This window comes from Besnoitia besnoiti, chromosome VI (assembly GCF_002563875.1).
Source record: "Besnoitia besnoiti strain Bb-Ger1 chromosome VI, whole genome shotgun sequence".
NCBI classification, from domain to species: domain Eukaryota; phylum Apicomplexa; class Conoidasida; order Eucoccidiorida; family Sarcocystidae; genus Besnoitia; species Besnoitia besnoiti.
The window spans coordinates 3,398,700-3,422,841 of record NC_042361.1 but is presented as its reverse complement, the minus strand read 5'-3'; the positions used below and the strand labels follow the sequence as shown (position 1 = coordinate 3,422,841).

Genomic DNA, 24,142 nt, shown 5'->3' with positions numbered 1-24,142 from the left:
AGAAAGCTTTTTTCCAGGCTGGCTTTTGTGCTTTTCCGCCACGTTCCTTCTTTCCGTCATGCTCATCGCTGCAGGCATCATCGGTATTGCGTGTCAGTTTTCAGCTACCCCGCGGGGGGCTTTGTGGCACCTGCTGCGAGGCAAACGTCAGGTACACGACCACGGAAAGTAGGATAGTTCAGTCGCATCGTATATTACGCAAATGAAAATCACGGTTTGAGTGCAGAGTGGCCGTGGTGTGTCCCTGGTGTGGCGCTATTGCAGGTCTAGCACAGTCCAACCATATCCGGGCGTAGACACTCCTCACGTTTCTGCGCTTTCTGTCTCAAAATCGTTCTTGGCCGTCCGCATACTCCACATGAGCAACCCTCAAGCTTGATCCAATTCGGAGGCTCAGCCTCCTCTATCCCCTCGACCGCCGGAGCGTTTTTCGACGCGTCTCCTCACAACGTGGAAGCAGAAGGCAAGTGATACCCTGCCACTAGGCCTGTGATGCTGAAAAGCTAGCTCTGAAACGGCTGTAGACCTGCGGCGCATTCGCACAAATGAGTCTCTGAAAACTCTTCCCGACATTCCTCTCGTTGGAATGAGCGAAGCCAGAAGGCAGCACAGCTGAACAAGTGCACGTCTCACAGCGACTGGGATTAGATGCGCCGGTCTCCGTGACTCACGTCCACAGACATCTGCCGGAAGTTTCCCGGGTGGGTGCGAGACGTCTCGGGCACCGCCGTAGGCGTCCCGCGCGCACATTTCATTGCCGTGCTGCGCAATTCCTAGAGTGTATGTGTGACGCCACGATAGTGAAATTGCAGCCCTGCGTGGTTGTACAGTGCCGCGCAATGCAACCCCGTTTATTCGTTGAGTGCGCCAGGCCAGTGGTACTGCCGATTAAAGAGAGTACATATTGCTGCGGCAGACAGTGGTTTGGAATTCCCAAAGGAATACAAGCTAAAAAAGCTGTTTCATGTGACACGTATGAAAAGAACTGCAAGCTAATACGCCTTAGCCTCTTTGGTTGGAGATTCAGACTACGAAGTGCGAAGCACAGCATGCTCGTCGGCCGCAAGTTGCCAGTCTGGCAAACAGCGAAGCTGACGAGATCCAGAGATGGCTCGTGACTTATGAATTCAAAAGTTTAGAAACTTGCTGACAAGTCCGCTTATAGAAATCAAATGCAAGGATGCGATGCTCTGCTCCCTGCCTCAGAACTCAGAACGGGAAAAGTGGTTTGCATCCTCTCGTGAAACCAACATTCAATAACGGAAGGCCCGCACTGCACATTAATCGCTCTCCGTAGTCAAAAAATCCCTTCAGCACGCGCCTGTCATCTATTAGCGTTTTCGTCCGCGTTGAACGACGACCGTGTAACACCGTCGCGACTCTCATTCGTCACGAAAACGAAGATGGACGGGACAGATGACGCAGCGCCATGGGCATGGGCGTGTCACTACACCTCTCCAAAAATCCGGCTCGCACCGTTCGCGCGAGCGGCCTTCAGCATGGCCTGTCTGGAGTAGAAGCAATTGAAATCGAGCCTGAGGGCTAGAGCGTCAAGCAGCTGCAGAGGCCCGAGCTTCTGCAGAGCAGCCATCAGCCCGTCGCACGCCGCTTGGAAGTTCTGCTCGATCTTCAGGAGCTGCTGAGCTGCCACGAGGCCTGCGGCAACGCCGGCCCGCTCTATGCCCCGTTTCGCGGCGAAAATAGCTTCCTCATCGCGTTGAAGGGCCTCTCTCAGGGCGGACTGCGCTTCGCCTGCCTCCTCGCGGGTCGCCGGAGGAGCCGCCAGGCTGGCAAAAGACGCACGAACAACGCGGTTCGCGGCAGCCTCCTCCGCCTCCAGCCGCATGCGCTGCTCACTGAGCTCCCCCCAGCGCTCCGCTTGCTGCGCCAGCAGCTTTCCCAATTGCCGCTCGTCGAGCTCGACCTGCTGTTGGAGGGCCCGCAGAGCCCAAGACGCCCGAAGAACGCTCATCACGTGCTTGTGCAAGGGCACCAGTCGAGGAGACAGGAGACACCTGAGCAAAACGCCAAGGAACAGCACGCAAGAACGGCTGTCGCAAACACCGAACTCTTCTCTTATGTCCATGGACATTCTGAAAAACCGACCTACGAAGGAACTCTGATATGGATGGAATCACTGGGAGAGGGAGAGGCCCACATGTCCCAAAAACAAAATACAGTGTTACACGCGCCCCAAAACACCAAGCAGCAGCGCAAAGGTCTCTTGCTACAACCCCATGTTTTAAGGAAAACTAGCCACGCTGCGCGAGAAGAGTGGACGCTTCCGACTGAGCGCGAATACTAGCCTCGCACCCCCCTGCGTTTCTGTTGATCGTCGAAACGCCTCCAGTTCAACGAACCTGGCATGAATGGAGGCCACGGTTCTCCTGTGCCTGGCGAGCAGTCCGTACGCCGTCGCTTCTTCGTCGCGCCCCCGAGCAGCGGACATCGCTCTCGAATCCAAGGCCCCAAAGTCCTTGTCGGTGATCTTCCTGGTGCAGGCCTCCTCCGCGTCAGTCTCTCTGGCGACAGGCGACATCCAGCCTGATTCGCGCTTCAGCGGGACGAGAGAGTTGAACGAAGACGGCGGCGGTAGATTTTGATTGCCATTCCTAGTCTCGAGGGCACCCTCTCGCGGCGTGGTGTCTGTCTCGCCTTGGTGCTTCGTCGATGCATGCGAGGTGGAGACTGGAACTTCCAGCCCTCGCGTGCCATCTGGTTCCCTGCCGCTCGTGCCGCGTAGAAACGCGGGCTGCTGCAGAGCGGCCTGTGTACTGCGGTGTATGTACCCCGTAAGGTCATTCCACTCCGCCTGGAGTGCGTCAGTGATAACGTAGGCGTGAAGCGCTTCGGTCACAAATTTCATTCGGACGCACAGTTGCCACATGTTCGCGTACAGCCCAGGCCCGAGAGTGAACGGTGTTTCGTTTTCTAGGTCTCCCGCGACGCTGCGCTCGTCGCCTCCCCCCCCTCCTTCTGCCAGGAGCGTCCTGGGTCTACGGAAAAGGCCCCCTCCTCCGCCGGCTGTCTCGCCAGTTTCGTCTCTCGCGCCCGCTCTCTGCTGCCCCTGTTTTCCGTCGCCTCTCTGCCAAGAAGGACAGTCTCCAGTACGTCGCTCCGAGCCTTGCATGTGCGGCCGCAGAGAAGAAAAACGATTCACTTGCCTGGTGTGCGCGCGGGCGTCGAGCCCGCGGTGCAGACGGCTCAGGCCACGCCACACGTGGTGGATGGAATGAAGAGAAAATGTGATGACCGCGAGGAACTGGAAGATTCGGGTGTAGTGACGCCGCGTCTCCTGTGCAAAAAGCCAGGGAAAAGAACCAAGCCGCATGCAAAAAGTGCCTTAGAGAAAAGTCGGCTGCCAAGATACGCGCGGCCACACGACGAAGGAAAACGCATATGTGGAAGAACTACTCACGTAAGCGAAATCCTCGTAAAAAGACAGCAACGCAGACGAGCGGCTCAGTGAAGCAATCAGACAGCGGACGCGACGTCTGCACCAAACCCCGTAAAAATGGAGCATATGCGCAGAAAGTGCCACGGGCACACGACAGATAAGAGGTGGTGAGTAAAGAACGGCTGAAGGCATCTGTATGAAGGATTTGAGGGGTCCTTTAGACTCCCTTCACACATTACAGAGACAGGCGCATGGGAAAAAGTGTTACACGGCGGACTAGCTAACGGCCTGCCGGGTTGCTTCACGACTTTTTCACAGCAGGTGCATCGGATAAAGCACATGAATATATACATATGACAAGGCAGATAGGAAACCAAAATACGTCCGCATGCCGGTATCATCATCCTGCGTGTCTGATATGGTACACACACACAAAGCACGGCCTCTCTCTTACCGCATCGAAGAAAAGCATAACGGGGAAAGGCGTCTGCGGCATGACCTCCACGGTCGCTAACAAGTCCGCAACGCTGCGACCACGTTTCCTTTGCTCTCTATCGCCTGCGGCCTCCAGCCAGCGCGTGCTTCCTCCTTGGGCCGGGGCGTCCTCGCAGACACTTGACAGCCGGAAGGAGACAGCTACTTTCGAGTCCGACACCGGAGAGACGAAAGCAGAAGAGAAAGCATGTGGCCTTTTTTCGTATTTCTTCAGAAAGTCTTGACTGGATCGGGCCGCGTCAATCCGTGGAAGCTGAGCCGGAGACGCGCGGATGGACGCGACTGCGGACGAAAACAGTGTGTTGACGCGCTCGGTACACCGCGCGAGATTTGCCTCCCGAGTATTCCCGGAATCCAGTGTGTACGTACACCCCGGAAGCAGCGAGGTAGAGCCAGAAGCCGCCACGTTTCGTTCTTCACTGTCTTTCTTCTGCAACTCGGCCACCAGGTCAACGGCAAATTGCCCCATCACGTCGGACGCGCCGAAGAGGATAAACTGGAGACGCACGCACGACGGAAACAGAGCGACGTAAAATCGAGACACGAGGAACGGGTGCAGACACCCGACGTCCCGGCCCCAGAATCCGCAGTACTGAACCACTAAACTGTCTACGCACACGTTCTGGCCCGCCACGCTGCAGGCAGGTATTCTCACCGAGACGCACTAGCATGAATGGATGTATGTGTATACGGCATCAATGTGGTAGTAGGTGTGATTCCATCGATATATATGGTTCTCTTTTCTTGCCGATGTTTCCGACTCCTTCCCTGATAGTGTTTCCTCAGTACGCTTTCGCTTTGTCTCAAATCTCACTGGTACGCTCCGCAAGCACGTATTGGACAGCAGCTGGTGACACCGCTATTTTTCTGCGATTCACAGTCCGGCCTCTGTATTCCCAGCATATCGCACCTTTCTCACAACCTCCAGACAGCCAAGTAGGTCAAACTGTTGCGGCCCAAGTAGGGCGAGGAAGGCGCGGTCAGCGACGGCATGCTGCGCGCTGATAGCTCCGCCCAGACAGATCCAGACGCTTCGATTTAAAATCCCTTCCTCGCCTTTTCTGCAGAACCTCTCCATCGTCCACTTTCCCTCTTTTCCGTCGTCATTTCCGTCTCCGTCTGCGCCTGCGTCTCCGCCCCGGAACCGAGGTGTCTCCTCGCCGCTCCCCACAGTGTCCCTTGGGCTCGAGGCTGCGGTCGTCGCCCACGTCCCGGGCTCGGGCCCCTCAGTGTCAGCGGCGGGCAGCGGAAGACAAGGCGCCGGAGACTCTTTCCGCTCGTTTCCTCCTGTCATGTCCGTTCCGCCTTCTTCTGCGACAGAACCACCTACATGCGCTGTGCCCATGTCGAATTCTGCGCTGTCGACGTCCGCGACATCCCTCTTTTCCAGGGTCTCTTGAGCCTGAACGTGCGGCGGCGAACGAGGCGACGACGCCGCGGGCGGTGCGTGAGGCACCGACGTGGCCTCCAAAAGCGCGGAGGACGAGCGCGCAGCACGCGAAGCAGACGGCGACGATGGCGAGGAGCGAACGGTCCGGTCGCGGCGGCATTCTCGAGGTGTCTCGTCTCTGTCTGGCGTCGGTGTCTTGAGCAGGCCCCCGATCGTAGCTGCGCCTCCCGGAGGCTGCAGAATTTTCAGTCCTCTGTCCCTGTGTTCACGTCCCTGCTGGAGTCGTTCTTCCATACTTCTTGCCCTCGCCCTCTCGCGGCTCCTCTCCAGCATGAGCTGAGCGCTCACCAGCGCCGCCGCCGCCGCCTCGACCTCGTGCTCGGCCTGCGCCACGCCCGCCTTGAGTTTTTTCGCTTCAAACTGCGACTTGGCGGCCTGGCGCCTGTGGGCGGCGGCGCCCCCCGGGGGAACATACGGCTCGCAACAGGCCCGGCTGATCTCCCTCTGCAGCTGCTTCAGCTGCTCCAGCTTCAGTTCGAGTTGCTCGTACTCGACGCGCTGCAGCTTGAGGCGTCTCTCCAGCTCAGCCTGTATCCACTCCTGCCGCCCGCGCCCGTTGTCGTCGCCGATCGCCTCCGGAAGAGACTCAGCGCGTGCGCGCGCGTCGCGCTGCTGTTCGTCGAGGGCCTGCCGTTGGGCTTCCTTCTGCTTCTTGAGGACTCGCCGCCACACGTCGGTCAGCGAGGAGCAGGGAGTCGACCTCTGCGACGCGAGCGCCGCCGCCGCACGGATGATCTCGCACGACAGATGTGCCCTCCGCATCTGCAGCAGCTGCGTCTGGTGGCTCAACTGAATTCTGCGATGAAGCAGCCCGCGCGCCCTCCGCCAGTGCGCCTGTCGCGCGTCGTCGACCTGCTGCACGTGAAGCTGCTGCGCCTCGACCAGTCGCCACACGCGCTGCAACCCGCCCGCGAACAGCCGCCGCACTTTGCTCTCCACGCGGACGAGGTCTCGGAAGAAGACGGAGAACTCGAGGACGCCTGCGTCAGCGGAGGCCCGAAAGCCGGTGCGAGCCTCTGCGGCAGTGAAGGGACACGCGCGCGCAGACGCGGCAGACGACGCCGCTTGGCTGAGCGCGAAACGCGGGGCGACCGCGCACGCGAAGGACGATAGAGAAGGACACAGAGATACAGACAGGGAGTCGCGAGGGAGAAGAAGTGAGGAGGCTAATTCGGCGCAGGGAGGAAGAGCCCGAGTAAGCGGAAGAAGCGCAGAGCCTGGCGCGGGGGACAAGAAAGAAGAGACGCTGGTGAGCTGCCTCGAGTCCAGGGACCGTGCGAAGCTCTCGATGCTCAAACTCGGTGCAGAGAAAGCCGACACAGCTGAAGACGAAGCCTGTGTGGGGCCCTGGGCAGGCCCGAAGGAGACAAAGGACGAGGGAGAGGAGGCAGGTTCATCCGAATGCAGAGACGGAGACGAAGGAGACAAGGCAGGCGTAGCGAGACTGGCTGCTTGAAAAGCCTTGGGAGAGGCCTGACGAAGAATGAAAAGCAGAAGGCCTGCCCTGTGGATTTCCTGCTGTATCGACACCAGGAAGGAGGGCAGAGCAAGATTCGTCTGCGCGGCCGCCGCGACCGCAGCCGCGCCTTCCGAGGCGCTCCGTTCGGTTCCCTCTCCAGCTTCTGCAGAGAAGAGGAAAGAAACGCATTCGCTGTGTCCGCCCCCCGCGGCGCTGACCATTCCTAAAATGCCTCCCGCGTCCGGCAGCGAGGACGAGGCGGCAGCAGCGGCGGAAAACGGCGGGGGGCCTTGGTAGATGAATTCTTCGCATGGGTCGTAGAAACGGGCTCGAAACACCCAGTTTTCGAGGAAGTGAAGCAGCGGAGACATGGTCAGCAGCAGCAGATGCAGTGCGACATCCCACCGCGACGGCGAAGGTGAAGCCCCGCGGGCGCGCACCCGCGGGGTTTCGCTTCCAAGCAGAAGATCGTCCAGCGACAGAAACCCAAGAGGCCGCGGCGTGTAGGCTGCGTCGGCCTGGACTGAGGCTGCAAAGAGGAAGACTCTGTCGAGAAGCTTCGAGCCTCGGGGAAACACCCAGCCGGCGTCCGCGATTCCCCAGCCAGCCGCCTCCGCACCTCCGAGCAGGGGCCTCTCCCAGTCGCTGCTTCTCGGCTCGGCGCGGCGGGTCAGGGCCGCGGCGCCGAGCCGCCATGCTGCCTCACTCTCGGCGGCGCGCGCGCACCAAGGGAAGTCGAGGTAGCACAGGCTCGCGAGGAAGCGGAAAAGCTTCTGCCACGCCTGAAGCCGCGGGAGGAGCGCGAGGGGAGAGTTGGGAAAGGCCGGCGGGCCGCCTCCGGACGCAGCCCCAGCAAAGAGGCCTCCGCCCTCATGGATGAGACGCGTGTACGCCTCGTCTGAGAGCAGAAACGCGTCGATCTCGGAGAGCGCTCTCTCCACAGCCGCCACGAACGCGCCGACGGTGATCCCCACGCCTCGGCGCAGCGACGCAGACGCGGGAGGCGCCGCCGCAGAACAGACGCGATCCCGAAGCGCCAGAGACGAGAAGAAAGCCACGAAGGCCCGAAGGCGTCGGAGGAGGCTGGCGAGTCTGCGGAAGGAAACGAGGCCGCACAGGGCTAAAGGTTCTTATAATTGAACTTTTTAGTTGAAAAATTTACAAATAATGAACCTCCATTATAGTTATATATATATAGTGCTTAATATGTATAAATATAAATGTGCTTTGCGTAAATATTTAAAACAAACGGGGGGCATCTTGGCGCAGGCGTGAATGCATTCTGAGGAGTATCCGGCGCTTGTTCGCGCAGCGCACACAACACCTCAGGCCACAGTGATCGCACGCGTACGACTAATAAAGAGTGTGGAAACAACCGAAAAACGAGTGCCGACGAGGCCTCCATGCGCGCAGCAGAGCCAGAAGCGACGCACGAGACAGAGACGCAACGAAACAGAGCCGCCCGATGTCCTGCGTGTGTACGTACGGTGCACGCCGAGCAGTACAACTGGATATGCACGCGGGAAGACTCAGGGCGCGCCTATAAGATTGCGAAGACGCGGTTTCTTGCGTTCTGTGTGCGCGATTGCGCAACGGACAACTACTTTTGTGCAGTCTATCTCGAGTGAACCGCGCTTGCCTCTACCATGTGTCAGCCTATCTGTTTAGGGCACTGATGCTCATCTTTAGGCGAGAGGCGCCTCTCCCGGCGCCCAGCTGCCAGGATTGAGGCGTCTGCTGCTGCCTACTCTGCGACTTCTTCGAAAACCGGTGCCCAAGCGACTTCTTCGCTGAAGCTCGCTCTCAACGCCCCGCGGCTCTCCGGCGGCCACGTGGTGGCTTCTGTCTCGCGTTCGCTTCGGCGGGCACTCCAAGGCCCCGCTGCGCCGATAGGCTCGGAATTCATTGGGGTCCGAAAGTCTGCCTCTCGCCAGCGTTGCCACGACGCTGTACGGTCGTCGGCTGTGTCGGGGCTGTAGCGCAGGTCGCTGCACGCGGCGAAGAAAGGCCTCGAAGCGAGGTCTGCAGCACTCCCTCGCGCGCCGCCTCCCTCCTGAGGAGGAAGAAGTGACGCGAGAGAGGGAATCCTGACGGCAGCAAACTCGACTCGGGTTTGCCGCTTCGCCTCCTGGGTCAGCAGCGAAGAGGAGCTCAGACACTGGACGTGGCACCGCCTCGTGACGGGGCGCGGCGCGGCGCAGGCCCGCGACGAAGAAGGCGGCGAAGCAGAGGGGAGTCCCCTGGACGGCGCCTGCAGGCAAGCCGCGCAGTGAACGGAGCGGAAAAGGACCGACTCGAAACCCTGCAGCGCGCGGACGCAGCAGTGAAGCCAGAAGGGCGCGCGTGTCGGCGCGTCTGCCTCGTATGGAGCTTCATCTGGCGACCACGGGGCGGGAGACGGCGCCGAGGAGCACCCGATTCCGCGAGATGGGCGCGGCGCGGCGAGGGAGAGGACAGGGGAGGGCGGCAGTGGAGGCGGGCAGGCTGTGAGCACGGCCGCAAGCGTGAGGCGCCGCGGGCTGGAGACCGCAGGCGCGGAGGACGTGAAAAACGACGAGGCGGACGAAGCGATAGCCACGAGAGCTGCGGACGGCAGGGGCAGAGGAGACAAAGGGGACGAGGGGAGCGACACGGAGGCGGCCGCGCCGAGAGAGACGCGCGCACGCGCTCCACGTGCTCCTGGTGCGGCACGGATACTTTTTGCGAACAGCGCAAGCCTGCAACAAAATGCAACGCCGAGACGCTCCTGCGCCATGTGCAAACGTGACGGAAATGCAGCCACGCAACGAAACCGCTTGATGCAATCCTGCGCCCGGAATCGCCCGTAGAAACAGCGGCATAGACAAGATGGACACAAAACGCACGAGCATATACATATAAAAATAAAACCAACATAAATAGATATATATGTAAACGCCTCTCTCTGCCAAACTCCAGCTCGCGCCCGTCCGCCATAACGAGCACGAATACACAGAATATGCAGCCACACACGACGTCGGTGAAGGCCTACGCACAGTTCCGCGGCGGCCTCTCGCTATCCCCCAGGCCAGAGTCTCCCGCGCGTTTACCTGCTGTCGAGGCCTCCTAGCGTCATGGTGCAATAAGCAGTGGAGAGAAGACTGCCCACGCCGCCCGCAGCTCGCGCGTCCATGCGCCCAAACACCTGCATGGCCCCGCGCTCCGCGTCGCCACCTCCCGCGGCGCGCAGCGTCCTCGCCGCCCTCCGGACTCTTGGCTGAAGCACGCGGAGGTCCCAGGAAGCGAACTGCGACACTCTAGCCGCGAGGCGACGCTTCTTCGCCCCCGCGCCGGCCGCGTCGCAGCCGCTCTGCGCACTCAGGAGCCACTGCCGCATTTCTCTCTCCCAGGCCTCAGGGCCTGCGGCAGAACTGCCTGACACGCGCGAGGCCTGCTCGGCGGGGGGCGGCGTCTGGCCTCGCGAGAGACGCCTCTCCCTCAGCGCCAGGTCGCCCCGTTTTCTCGCTTCATTTTCGGGCTGCGACGCTGTCTGCGGCTCCGGCGGAGGCAGCAAGGCACGCAGAGCTCCGCCGCGCGCGCGTCCATCAGATAGACGCGCTGTCATCGAGACAGCGAACTGGGTCGCCTCAGAGGCCTGCAACGGCTGCGCACAGCTCGGACCCCCAGGGGGAAAGCCCCCGGCGCTGGAGCGTCCGTCGTCGATCTCTGCGGCGCTCTGCGCCGCGCTCGGTCTCCGCACGCTCGCGGCCTCGCCCCCCAGCAGAAGGCCGAACCCCGCGTCGAGGAGTCCTGTTCTCCGGTCGCCCGGACGCTCCGGGAAGAAGAACGGCCTGTGCGGAAAGGCGAAAAAGCTCGTCGGCGCAGTCACGGAGGCCCCCTGCGAGAGCTGCCTCGTCTCTGGAGAAGCCTGCGCACCCGAGGCGGGTCCAAGTGCAGGCGAGACTGCGAGGCCTGCATCCCCAAGGCGGAGCACCGCGCAGACGGAGGAGGCAGTGCCCTCTGAAGCTGCAGCCAGCGCATCCGCCGCCGGCTGAAGTCCAGAAGGAGCGCCTGACAAAGACGACGCACTTGGCGCCGCGGGGAAGACGCGCGACAGACTAGCAGCTGCAGGCCGGTCGGAAGGAGGAAGGAGCGACCAACTCGCGGCGTCGGGCGACAAGCGCGAACTCGACGGAGCTCCGTTCATGCGCGCTCGCAGCGTTGCCACTCTGTCTAGGCGGAAGAAATCGCCGTTTCCTCGCGCTGAGCATCGTCCGCCGGCTCGCGGGTCCCTGTCTCCGCGAGCCGCCTGCGGGGGCTGCAACGGAGAGACAGCGCCCGACGCCTCTCCCGCGCCGTCAGGAAGGCACAGCCGCGCGCCGTCGTCGCCGTCGACAGAGGAGGCATCCGGTGCGAGCGAGAAGGAACGAAACTTGCGAAACGCAAAGACGGAATGGGAGGCGCGCGAAGACGCGGACGACGGCGGAGGAGAAAACAGCGAACGAAGCGAGGGAACGCGATCGCCCCACGGCGTCGCCCCGGGACGTGAAGACGCGCAAACGACCGCATTATCTTCCTCTTGCTCGCTTTCCTTCGAACTTTCCAGCGCAGACACCTCTGGCCACGAAGCGCGAATCTGCCTTCGGCTAGTCACAACACCCACTCCGCGTGTCTTCTGCAGTGTATGTACACTCGGAGCAAGTGTGACTTCCTCGTCCTTCGTCGCGTCGTCTGGCCCTTCGTCCTGCTTGCGTTCGTCACCCTCTGGTTCCTCTGTTTGCGAGTGCTCCCTCTCCTCCTGCAAGTATCCAGCGCCCTCCTCCTCCTCCTCTGCTGTGGCCTCCATCGCTTTCAGCTCGCGGCGCTCGCTCTTTTCTGTCTCTTTACCGTCTGGGAGGCGCTCTGCTTCGCGCTCTCCCTCTTCTCGCGCTGCCTTCAGCCATCTGAACGCGTCCGCCCCGCCGAAGCCTAGGCGAGTCGCCGCCGCGACGACTTCTTGTTTCAGATGGAGCGAGAGCACATGCGAAATCGCAGGCGGCGCCTCTGGGGCGCGGCGAAAGGCCGGAACTTCGCCAGGGACGTCCTCGGGTGCGGGCCTCTGGAGTTGGCCAGAGAAGGCCCTGCGCAGCAGCTGCGCGTCCAGGTGCGGTGTAGGTACACCTGCGACCCGCAAGACTTGTCTGGAGAGCTCCGACGCGCGGAGGCCGTCGCGGCACAGCGCGTGCTTCTCGCCTCTCCCTTCCGCTGGAGCTGCGCGCCAGTCCGCGCTCTCATTCCCCCCGGCAGTCTTCGATGAGAGCAGATACAGGAGCCACAGGATGGCGTCCGGGTTCGCCAGGCGTCGCTCCTCCCCCGCTGCGGCAGACGACGCGGAAGAGGCGGAGGCTGCGCGCGCGAGCAAGACCTCACCCAACAGCAGAAGGGACTTGCCTTCTTCCTGCCGGCCTTCCTCCGCCAGCTGGAGGCTCCGCTCGAGGCCCAGTGCGCGCGCCGACGTCACGAAGGACGTCGAAAGCTCCGCGCGCTCGCCGCGGGCTGCGACCGCCCACAAGCTGCTGCCGCGGAGCGGTGAACGACCGCGGTGGCGCAGCGCCGGCGTGAGAAGCGTCCGCCAAGCTGCGTCGGTCAGCGCGCGCTCGCTCCTCGTGTCCTCTTGCGTCCGCTGCCTCGGGCGGTGCTGGGGCGGAGTTCCTTCCTCAGCCGCCGCGAACCGCCGCGCGAGGCGCGCGACGAGGCGGACCGGACCCACCCGCGCGGCTGAGGACGCAGCGGACGAAGCGGCGGCGCGTGGAGAGGAAGACGGGGGGGGAGTCGCGCTGGGTTGCCGGGGCGCCTGTCTGTCGAGGAGGCTGCCCGCAACGGTAGAAGAGCGACGACGCCGAGAGATACCTTCGCCGCGCAAGGCCGTGCCTCTCTCTGCCAGAGGGGGGGGGAAGAAGGACGTCGCCGAGTGCGCTGCACCGTCTCTCTCCTCCCCTGGATCGCGGTCTCCAGTCTCTGAGTCGAGACGCTGCAGCGCGGCGAGCATCTTGCCAACTGGGGATGCCTTCGCTGGAGGCGCACGAACTACGCGCGTAGAGCTCTCTCCGGGTGTGACAGAGCCATGTGCTTCGAAATTCGGATTCAGGTCGCTCGGCGGAGAGAGGCGAGCTGCGCCGGCGCGCGCGAACGCCGGTGCGCAGCGACCGCACGCGAGGGCCTCCGGAGACAGGCGCGGCAGACGCCAAAGAGAGGAGGCCCGCAGAGAGCCGAAGAAACAGTAGTGCACCAGCACACCCAACTTCGAAAGAAACTGGCGGACGGAGGGCACAGACAGGCGTGGCGACCACGGTGTACAGAGAGCAGCGTGTCGCTGCGCGTATATCGCTTCGCTGGATTGCGGGGGAGACCCGAAGAGAAAGTGAAACACTTCCCAGCCAGCAGCGTCAAAGGAAGGAGAGGGTGTGTGGAAGAAGCGGGGCAGTTGGGACGAAGAAAAAAAATTTGGATAAAGGCGGAAAGACGAAGACGGCAGACCGCGTGAATGACGTGTGCAGACATTGGTCTTCTGCCAGGACAGCGGCGAAAGCGCGCTAAAGTTGAAAAGTTTTACCTTCGAGGAAATTCGTACCTCTGCGTCAGGCAAGGCGCCTCCAAATTCTATTCTGTCTGTTTCCTTGCTTCTTGAATTGCGCATGCCGGATGTGTTTCTCGTTTTGATAGAGACAAGCGCTGTGAGACCCGCCGCACAGCCTCGAGCGTTTTTTCCGTGCAAGGCGCCTTTTCCGTCGACAGCGTGCATGCGCCCGCTTCACCGCGAACGTGTTTTTCTCTCTCACGTCAAGTGCTTTGCCCTGTTGAGGTGCGCGCGTGGCGTTTCTCTCTGCAGCGCCGCGCTTCACTTGCGACGTTTTCTCTTTTTTCGTGTTTCTGTGAAGGAATTTGAGTCGTCCACTTCGCTGCCTCTTGATCGCTCTCTGCGGAGAGAGTGCCGCCCCCAACGCAGAAACCAGTAGTCAGGGCACCGTGGAAAAAGAGGAGGAGGTGCTTTCTCAAACCACTGCGGTGCGATATTTCGAAGCTATGAGAGCGAAGCGAACAGAGACTGACGGGAGAGAGAGCGATGTACTCTGGCAAACCGACCTTTTGTTTGCGGGCGCTAGAAGACAGGAGCCGTCGTGGCGGCGAGTAGACCTCAGGACTTCAGCACACCTACCTCGCTAGTGTCTAAGCAAGAAAAAAGATTCCTCACGAAGACATCCTGGCAGTCTCAGCGAACCTGCAGGCTCTTCAGGGGCTTGGATGGTTGCTCACGCCTTATCTACTAAACGAGAAATATCTTTTCCATGCGGCAGAGGCTGTCGCAGGAAAACCCGTGACGACACATCATCCTGGACGGTAACTTCAAACAGGAATCAAGCGAAGCACGAAGTAGAAGACTAAAACGAAGAAAAGACGTTTTCTTGTGGAGAGCGCGAGTGAGGCGTTCAGCTCGCTCCTCCCACAGCGCCAGCGCATAAACATGTCTACAATTATATGCATAGTGCTACGCTTATATATATATATATATATATATTTGTTCGGTGTCTCCAGCTTTTACTCGGTCTGCGTTTGTGTTGCGCGCAGTTCGCCGCAGCAGTTTCGGTGCTCTTGCCAGTTCCGGCCTTTCCGTTGTGTTCCGCCGAAGATGCAGCCGGAAGCCGTATCGGTCCTCGGGGCGGGGGCTCCGCGACAAGCCTCACGCCCACGCAGTGCAAGCCTCATCCCTAAGACTGGCTCTTGTCCAGCTTCGTTGAAACAGTCGGAAGGAGCGGAGGAGCCTCTCTTCCTCACTTTTCACTACGTGTCTGAACAAGACACTCGTGACCTCCTCGCCGCTGTCGATGCGCCTGCATTTCTCTCTTGGGCTGGTCAGTCTCCGCCGGTCTGTGAAGAAAGCGGCGCAGCCGAGGTTCAAGCAGCGAAGGGCCGAAAAGAGAGTCGAGCAAGTCAGCCGCGCCTTGGAGGGCCAAATCCGCTAATGGCCTTCGTGGCAGAGAAGCTGAACGTTTCGGGTATCCTCCGGAGGCTAGGGGCGTCCCCATTCAATGCGTCGACAGAAAACCCAGACGCAAACAGCCCGTCTCGCCCCTCGACGCTCCACGCTGCTCAGCCTCCTTCTGCGTTGCCGGAAAAGACCGGCGAACGCCCTGCCGTAGGGGGCGAATGCGAGGCTCCGCCTGCGCCGGCGGAATCAGACTCGCGCGGCGTCCGTACACCGCAGACCCGTCCCGGTAGCGCAAGTCACGAGGAGGCAGCTGCAGAGGCGCTTTGCGAACGAGGGCAGAGGCGACTCGAGAAAGCCGCGTCCACGAGGACGAGTCTCGCTGGGAAGGAGGCGGGTCAGGCCAACAGCCAGCAACCAGCCTCAGCCTTGGCCTCACTCTCTGGGGACAACGGAGGTGACGGGGCCGCGCGGCATGCTTGGGGCGACGTGCTGCTCGACTCCCCGACAGAAAATACAGACAGGCAGACAGGAACTGCCAACTGCGACAGTGGAGAAGGCGCCAGCGCGCTGAGGCTTCCGAGACCCAGCGGAGGGAGGGGCTCGGAGGGGACAGGCCGCAGGCGCCCGTTCGCGGCGGAGACAGAAGGGACAGCAGGTCTCCCAGCGGGAGGCCTGCGCCGTTCAGAGCGCTATGCGCTCCAGTGGCAGATTGTGGGTGACTTGTTTTTCAATGCCCTCGCATTTTGTCATGAGGAGCAATTCTCGGTCGCCGCGACGTCGACGTTCTTGGGAATTCTGAAGAAAGTCCTGGAGGACTCCATGTGTGAGCGGCTGTCTGCCATGGAGTCGTTCAAGGCCTTTAGAGGTCTCCTGCTGAAGTACAGCGTCCAGCGTCCTCCAATGTCCATCAAAGTATTCGAAATCCGCGCCCTGCAGACCGCCATGGCGTACGCTGTCGAGACCTTCTACCGGCACTACCAACTGTATGTACATTGCTTCGTTCCACGCACATACCTGGTTTTCCGGCAGAGCACCGTGCCATTTCTTCTCAGAGGCCTGAGAGCGGAAGCAGCCGCAGCGTCTATGACCTCGGACTACCCTTTTGGAAAACGCGACACAGAAACGAACGCCACCGAGACGACGTTCAGAGATGCTGCACCTGCCCTGTCTGCAGTACAGCGGGACTGGACCTGGACGCAGCTTCTCTGCGGAGAGGAAGGAGAAACAGAATCACTGCCATAAATGCAGCCTTGGCTGCAAGCCGGCAAAACCTAGTAGCGGTCGTGGGCCTTCTCCGTGGTAGCGATGGACAGCAGAAACTTGATATTATCTCTGTATCTCTCTCGTGCTTACTATGCGCATACAGACATATGTGTTTATACGTATTTCTAAACGTGCGGGGCCGGAGGTGTATGATAGACTACTGCGGTGTCGTCCAGTAAGCCAGCGTCTGAGTAAAACTCGCACGCCAGCTCGTAGTATTTTGCTAGAAGTCGGGGGCGAGGTCCTTTCTGCCCGACTAGCAACAGTGCGCGGAGAAGCCACACAGGCGGGTCGCTAAGTAGGAGGAACGAAAGCAGCTGTGCTCCTCGGAACCTAGGGATGCCTGCAGGTTTTGATTCACGCCGTCTCGCGGCTCGTATGCGTTTTCGGTTCCTTTCTCGTGGCTGATATAAAGACTGCTCACATAAGAGAGAAAGAGTGAAACCTCCTCTTACAGAGGAGGGTAATGAGGAGGGAAGATTCAATCCTTGCCTCATGCTGTTCGATGCCGTCGCGCGACTGGACTGTCGACTCGTCCTCACTTGGCGGAACCTGCAACATTCGCCATCCGAAAGACGCACAAGATCTCCTCCATTGCACTATTCTCGCTAACCGAATTAGAGGTTTGCAGCAAGAGCGGCACGCTGGCAGCACCCCGTGCATCGCCTCGTTGAGACAGCGAACAAAGAGGCAATCCGCGTATTCTGCGCAGACCGAGCTGCTTGATTTACAGCCCCGTCCGCTCTCTCCATGACAGGAAAGCTCCACGGCGAGCCGCGTCGCCCGCAGACGGACACGTAAGGGTGTATGTAACTGGAGTGTCTTATTCTGTGAATCTATGGAGCTTCTGACGGTAGCCGCACGAGTGACAGTCTGCTTAGACATGACTGGAGCGATGCGCTCGTGTAGCGCGCGCAGGGTGTTTCTATAACGAACCAAGGTTGTCCTCTCTCGCCATAAGCGGCGTGCTGGAGATAAGGAGGAGAAAACTCAGCGGACGCGCCGGCAAAGAAATAAGGCCGCTTGAGCCTTCTGGCGTTTTCGACTGATAGCGCCAACAAAATAAAGTTCCTAGGCCGCATCCTTCTTGGAGCATTAGCAGAGTAACTAAGAGAGACAGTGTCATGCCAAAGAGAAAAAGAGGACCTCGCGCGCGCGAATCAGGAAGAGAAAGAAGTCGCACCGACACAACCGAGTGTTGCGCGTTGCCGTTCTGTCCTCTTTACAGGAAAACAGGGGCCTGCCTGTCTGCTTCAGTATACAGCGAAATGAGAAACCGACGGCAGAGGGAACAGGGCAAAAGACACAGACAGTCCAGCAGCGGTCCGCACGGGAAAGAAAACGAAGTGGAAAGCAGATACCAAACTAGAAAGAAGCCAAAGAAAGCACGACAACGGAGAACGAGGACACAAGGGAACTGGCGAGGCCTCGGTCATTCTCTCTGGCCTCGCGGTGCCGCGTACGAGAGACGACAGCCGCCAGCCACGCACGCTCCGCACTCGTTTCTCTTCCAGAAGCGCGTCCCTCCCTCCCGCGCGCGTTCACAAGACAGCACGCAAACCAAAGTGACAAACGACACCCGACAAAGCTCGCTACCCCGTCGCGGACCCACAGCTCTAACGAGGCCGCGGATACAATTCGGAGACGGCAGCGCCCGGCATTTCGCCTCGCTCGCCCGCCACGCGCAGACGGCAATCCGCTCCCGTCCGCGCGACGCCCGTCTCCCTCACTGGCTGGCGCCTCCAGGGCCTCCCTCCTTCCTCTTCCTCCTACCGCCCGCCGCCCCCTCCCCCCTCCCCGCGCAGAGGCGAAGAGGCCGGTGCATCGCGGATCGGGTCCGTTGGCTCAGAGTTCGCCGCACTGCGTGACTGTGACGGGGACGCGGGGGCGGTTGTTGCTGTCGACGGTGACGTGTTCAATTTTCCGCACCACCTGCATCGAGTCCTTGCCCAGCACCTGGCCGAAAACCACGTGCTTCTTGTTGAGCCAGTCGCACTTGGTGCAGGTGATGAAGAACTGGCAGCCGTTTGTGTTCGGGCCGCTGTTGGCGAGCGACAGCAGGCCGCTGCGAAAGTGCGGCAACACAAACGCCTCGTCCGCGAACGAACTCCCGTAGATCGACAGACAGCCCGTGCCGTCGCCCTTCACGAAGTCCCCGCCCTGAGAAAAGACACACAGAGAGACGCAGCAGCGATGGAGGCAACAGAGAGACAGGAAGAGAGACAGAAAGAGAGACAGAAAGGGCAACAGAAAGAGATACCGAGAGAGATACAGAAAGACAAGGAGACAGACATGGAGACAGACAGAGGCGGAGAGACAGAGAGAGGCGGGCCGCCGCCGCATCGATCCGCCGCGAGGCCGCAGGAAGGCGCGCGCGGAGGCAGAAGCGCGCGGCGACAGAGAGCCACGCAGCCAACACCAGAGGAGAAGAAAGAAGCTGGGAAGAAACGCACATTTGCGACGCAAGCGCGTCTCTAACGGGACGGCAAGCGACCGGCAAGGTTGCAGGGACGTGCGAGGGACGAACCGAAGCCAGAAAGGCGAAGACGGCGGAGGCCGCAGGTTTGCTCCGCGGACCCGCCCGCAAGCGGCGCAGCAAGTAAGAGGGATGAGTTGCTTTTTCTCTCGAGCTTACCTGAATCATAAAGTCTTTGATGATGCGGTGAAAAGAGACACCTTTGTAGCCAATCGGGACCTGATTCTGCCGAAACTCGCCTGAGCAGGCCATCAAAATGAAAAGAGAACGATGAAGACGAAACGCGGGCACTCAAAAGACTGGAACGCCAAGAGAAGGAGGCTACAGAAAAACAAGAGCCCTCAGACGACTGAGGCCAACTGCCTGCGGCGTTTTGCCTCCACTGGCATCGCCTGCATTTCCCGGGAGGCTGTCGCGGCGTTAAGGATCAGCCTTCGAAGCGCAGAGACAGAGTCGATCGGTTCGTTGCACAATCTAACGCTTCCACAAAAAGTGGGCGGGGGCGGGGGGATTTTTCTGCAGTACAAGGAGCTGCTGGAGATCTAACTGCACACACACTCCGCGATTTTTTCACACGCGCATGAACGTTTGTCGTCGATTTCGCACCTGTGCAGAACTGTCGAAAGTTCTCTGCACTCTTTGGGGCGATGTTTTTGAAGAGTTCGATTTTGATGCGGCCGACCTCGTGTGAGCCGATCGCAATGTCAAGAAAGACGACGGGGTTGTCCGGATGCAGCAGAGGCCGCGTGTTACCTTCCATCGCCTCTGCGTAGGAAATTCCCGCCGGCAGCTCGCTCTCAGAGAGTAGAGAAGAGCCCGACGTCGACGAGTTCGCGGGCAGTGCCATGGCGCGCGTGTGCAGAGTTTGCGCAAAAAAAACAAAGCTGGCTTGGAGAGGGCGGTCAACCGAGAGCAACGCGCCGGCGGGATGGAGACGAGGACGCGCGGAAAGAAGGGAAAAGAATACACGGAAAGGAGCGGGACAGGGAGAGGTGGAACCTGCTCTTTCGGGCGATGATGAACCGAGCTGAACGAGGCGCGCGTCAAATGGAGCGCGGGATAAATCTTTCCGAAGAACGACGAATAGACAAGCAGGCGTGGGCGTTCGCTCAAGCACGAGAATAGAGACAAAAGCAGGGAGAAAAAAACGAAGAGTGGCAGGGCTGGGAATCCGGACAAGAACGGGGGCGAAGGCAGTGATCCTCTGGAGGTGTATTCCCAAGGGCCTGCGGAGGAAGAAAAGCTTTAGAAATGCAGGGGAACCGAAACGCGCCGCTCTGCCTCTCCCTTCAGGTGGAGACGGAATACAGGAACAGCAGAATGATCGAGCTGGAGCGCAGATGTCGCCAAATCGCTCTCTCTTAGAGAGGTCGTCTCGCATGCGAAGAGCGCGAAGGCATGCGCAACTTTGCGCCTACTAAACGGCTATGGCTCAAGTCAGGAGACATGGCAGCGAGTCCGGCGAGTTACACGCACTCGTATTTCGAGACAGCTCGAGACTTCAACCGCAGTACGCACCCTAAACCTTTTTTGCGCTTTCTCTTGTTTGGAACTGAGGTGAGCAGCCGCGTCGTTTCAGACTCACTGGGGGTAAAAAAGCCGAACACCGCTCAAGACGCGTGAGACGGCCCTCCAGTTTCGCACATTGCGTCCATCTTCCCTGGCGGTCTGCGTCCCCTCCAAGAGTTGTCTTTCGTCTCCGCATCTTTTCTGCATCTTTCCGCACTCAACACACACCTTTCTCTCTCCGCCAGGAGTGCCTCTAGGTGTACGTACACGCCATCGCGCCTGCTCGTGGGTGCCGGGCGCTTTTCTGCGCAGGTGTCGGCCGAAATCGCAGACATTGTGTGCACCCTGCGCCTCCTTCGCGACTTGTGGCAGTTTGTACGCGCTGGAAAGGTCTCAGGCCGCGCAGGGGACCTCTGTCGCTCGCACGTCTCCAATTCGACGGCTGTTTTCTCCTCAATGAGCGCTCCTTGCCGCAGAACTGTTTTGCTCTTTGGCAGCACCGGCGCCCTCGGCGGCGCCGTCGCCGACGCCTTCGCTGCAGCCAGATGGAGAGTCATTGGCTGCAGCACGTCGGGGCCCTCGAGCAAGCAAAACGGAGGAAACCGTTATCCCTCAAAGTGGGCGTCGCCCCTCCCCCCGCACGCAAGGATCGAAGTCCAGCCATTTCCACAGATGAGTCTGAAAGAGCAGGGCGAAGAAATCGCCAGACAACTTCAGGTGAGAATTCTGCTTTGGCGGCGCGCGCGCATATGTGATGGCGGACTCGTCGGAGCGATCCACGCTTCTGTGGGTCTGAGCCTGCCGCTCCGGCTCTGTATCCACAGTTAGGCACCCCTCTACCCTCTGTATAAATACAGTATATATATGTATATATATACGGATTTAGATGCATCTGTACTCGAGTGTGTATGTGTGTGCGCGACGAAGAGCCCCGCTTTTGCCCAGCGGGCGCTTTCAAACAGCTGTATCCCATGTGTTCGTAAGTCTGTGTATATAAGAGAGGTTGTGTACCTTTATATGCGCAGATTTTGTATGTTCACATGTTGAGATGTCTGTGGGAATATGACGGGCGTCCTTCTGCAGCATCAGCACGTCGGACCGGGAGGCCTAGGGGCCAGCTTGCTGCTGCCTTCTGGTAGCAGAATAGACTCTGTCTCTTTCCGTTCCCTGCGATTCGTGCGTGTTTTTCTCCCGCCTTGAGCGACCGCGCGGGTGGCGGCCCTCTCTCCGTGTCTGGATGCGTCGCTCTGCATGGTCTGCTTCGTGTCTGCGGTCGCCTCAGCCTCTGCTCTCCACAGGCCCCCCTCTGCACGCGGCGATCTGCTGCAGCGGCGGCTTCGCCTGCAGCTCGGTTCATTCGGAGAACTTTCTGAGTGAGGCTGAGCAGATGCTTGAAGCGAACTGCCTGCCGGCGCTCCTCTGCGCGCACGCCGCCTCCGTCCTGTTTCGCAGCCGCAGCGCGACCGCCGCCCGCGAGGCGCCCCTCGTCGTCTTGACCGGCGCGGCTGCAGCCGTCCAGGGCGCGGGGGGCGCGAGGCCGACGCCGACGATGCTCGCCTACGGCTGCTCCAAGGTGTACGTACACCACCTCGTGCAGTCGCTAGCCGCTACGGGCGTCGCCGCAGAGGCCCGGGGGGGCGACGGGCTCGCGCCGCAGAGTCCGTCGCTGCACTACCGCGTCGTTGGGGTGCTCCCCGCGATCCTCGACACCGCCGCGAACCGCGCCGCCATGCCGAGCGTCGCCGAGGCCACTAGAGAGAATAAGTGGACAAAGTGCGACGACATCGCGCGGAAACTCGTGGCCTGGGCGGACGGGGCCGAAGAGGCAGAAAACGGTGCGCTATACGTTGTCAAAACTACCGGCGGAGCCACGGAATTCCTCCCGACTTGCGGCTCTGAGCGCCGCACCTGAGAGAGAGAGAGACAGAGAGTAGCTTCAGCGCGGCGCTGAGAGGCCCGCGCATCGAGAACCCGGTCTTTGGCCGTCTGGCAGGGAATAGGGAGTTGTGTAGCTGCGCATAGGACGCAAGCAGGGCGTCGCGGGTGTGCAGATGTCTTTCTCTCTTCCAAGAGCGTCCACCGAAAAAAGGAGCAGGGCACTCCACGAACGCTTCTTGTGAACACGGCGCGCTGTACAGGCACGCGTAGCGCTGCGAGGGAGAAAGACGGAACCTTTTTTTTGCTCTCTGCGTTGGTGAACCCGACCCCGAGGCATCCGCAGAGGAGCAGCACGAACGAATGTCGCAACTGTGCTTTCTGTGGCTCTCGAGATTCGCCTGTCGCGCTACGCGTCAACTCAGTGAGGAAGCACAGACACCCGACACCAAGTTGGATGTCGCGCGCCTTCAAAACGAGTTTTGAAGCGAAACGAGAGAAAACCGCAACGCGCCTGTGCCGCTTTGCAACCTGAGACCCCAGCCTGGCCCTTTTAGTTACGAGGCCGTGAGCCGGCCGCAACCGGGGAAGGCACCCTATCATAGATGCGCACGTGCAAAGATGTCTCTATTTATAAACGGATTTAAATATACACGTATTCATATATATGTGTGATTATACATATAGTTGGGAATCTACATATGCCTGCGGTGAGGGTCTGTGGGAAGAGACAAATCGGGTTCTCGCGCTTCGCTGGACTTCTCGTTCAAGCCTAGAGGGGAAGCTACAGGCTTTCGTGACTTCAGCTTCTCCCGACGCTTCGACCTGAGAAGGTCTTTCTGAAAGAGGGGCCTCCTGCCCCTCCGTCAGCGAGGCTAAGAAGCCAGAAAGTGTGCAGGAGTTGTAGTATCTGAGCTGTTCCTTCACATCCATATATATATATATATATATATATGTAGCAATACAGTGCGTCGCAGAGATGCGCCCTGCGCGATTCCACGTAGAGGAATGATCCACCCTCTTGTGGGCTAGTTAACAAGCTTTAGGAGCCTGTCTGCGCTGAGATGGGACGCGATTGCGTGGAGTCCCCTCGGCGGCTGAGAAAGCTGCTCTCCCGGCAGGTCTGAGAGCGGCTGGTCTGGACAGGGGTGCAACCGGAAGTGAGATGAAGAAATGGAAGAAAAGAGGGAAACAGAGATGAAGAAATGGAGGCGCAGAGATCGGCAGAACACGCCCAGGAGCTCTGAAGAATGCGTACCTGTCGTTTACCTGCTTTGCGGCGGCCTGTGTCTCTCGCGCGAACGTTTCCGGCTGTACCTGAGGCGGTGAGGAGAAGGGAGGCGGAAAGGAGACGCAGTTGGAATCATGTGAGTCGATGAAGGGGAAGTGCGCTTGCGCGCAAGGTAGGCCTCCACGCTTCGTCAATAGACTCGCGCGAGGAGACCCTTCGTCGCACGTGCATGCTTCTTTGGAGCCAAAAAGCCCCTCGAGATCGCTTATCGACTCTGCGAGTGACGGAGAGGAGAGATTTTGCTTGTTTCCTCAACAAAAATCACTCGATTAGATCACGAAGGGGCTCTGCAGGACTTCTGCCTGGTCTTCTTTTCGTCTCTCTCCTTGCCGCTCAAGTCTCCCGTCACCGTTTTTATGAGAAAGCTTTCGCGCGCGGCTCACTCTCGCGAGAAGCGCGCGTTGCTTCGCATTGTTTCCAGTCAATCACCATCGCAGGGCCTTTCTTCTTTCCGTCCCGCGATCTCTGTTGGTCTCTGTCTCTCTTGTCGCCGCTTCAGGCGCGCCTCAGCTCGTCGAGGAAGGCTGATGAAGGCGCGAGCGCGCTTGTCTTAGGTGTGCAGCGGCGCCATTCCGCGCAAAAGTCTCCTTTTCGTCCATGTGTTCTTCAGAAACGCGTCCGAATGTGCTCGGCTGACTTCTGTGAGACAGTTCATAGGTCTTGCTTGGAAGCTCTGTTGCCCTTTTTCGTTCCTACGTCGCCCGTCGCGTGGTGCGCGGCGCTCGGCTGCCTGGTGAGGCTTGTCTTCTACTCCCCGTCTGTTTTTCGGTGTTTCTTTTTCGAGGTCGCGGTCACCCTTTTTCCTCCTTCCTCCCCCTTCCCCGCCGCTGCCTCATTCCGCTAAGGAACCCGACGGAAGGGGCTGCGCAGTCGAGGCCTTCGCAGTGCAACTTCGCGTTCCACTCAGCCGCCCCGCGGCCTGTCGGGCGCGCCGGCTCCTCATTCGCGCAGGCGAGAAGGGAAGACGACGTCGAAGGACAACACTGGGAAAGGATGCAGAGGA

The 24,142-nt window shown here is 60.0% G+C and overlaps 4 protein-coding genes across 4 annotated transcripts; 2 read left to right on the top strand and 2 right to left on the bottom strand.

Annotated features, from left to right (window-relative positions):
* Positions 1-1,447: 1,447 nt before the first annotated feature.
* BESB_068880 (uncharacterized protein) lies at positions 1,448-12,787 on the bottom strand (the record flags this gene model as incomplete). The annotated part of the gene is made up of 6 exons (XM_029365281.1): positions 1,448-2,015; positions 2,361-3,295; positions 3,852-4,388; positions 4,803-7,893; positions 8,550-9,518; positions 9,870-12,787. The coding sequence occupies 6 exons, from the start codon at positions 12,785-12,787 to the stop codon at positions 1,448-1,450; spliced, it is 9,018 nt and encodes a 3,005-aa protein (XP_029218864.1).
* Positions 12,788-14,425: 1,638 nt separating this feature from the next.
* Positions 14,426-15,967, top strand: BESB_068870 (uncharacterized protein; the record flags this gene model as incomplete). The annotated part of the gene is made up of 1 exon (XM_029365280.1): positions 14,426-15,967. One exon carries the CDS (start codon positions 14,426-14,428, stop codon positions 15,965-15,967), a length of 1,542 nt encoding a protein of 513 aa, XP_029218863.1.
* A 1,866-nt stretch (positions 15,968-17,833) lies between these two features.
* On the bottom strand, positions 17,834-19,311 carry BESB_068860 (U-snRNP-associated cyclophilin family protein; the record flags this gene model as incomplete). The annotated part of the gene is made up of 3 exons (XM_029365279.1): positions 17,834-18,148; positions 18,624-18,703; positions 19,071-19,311. 3 exons carry the CDS (start codon positions 19,309-19,311, stop codon positions 17,834-17,836), a joined length of 636 nt encoding a protein of 211 aa, XP_029218862.1.
* A 599-nt stretch (positions 19,312-19,910) lies between these two features.
* BESB_068850 (uncharacterized protein) lies at positions 19,911-21,885 on the top strand (the record flags this gene model as incomplete). The annotated part of the gene is made up of 3 exons (XM_029365278.1): positions 19,911-20,021; positions 20,286-20,690; positions 21,256-21,885. The coding sequence occupies 3 exons, from the start codon at positions 19,911-19,913 to the stop codon at positions 21,883-21,885; spliced, it is 1,146 nt and encodes a 381-aa protein (XP_029218861.1).
* Between the last annotated feature and the right edge of the window lie 2,257 nt (positions 21,886-24,142).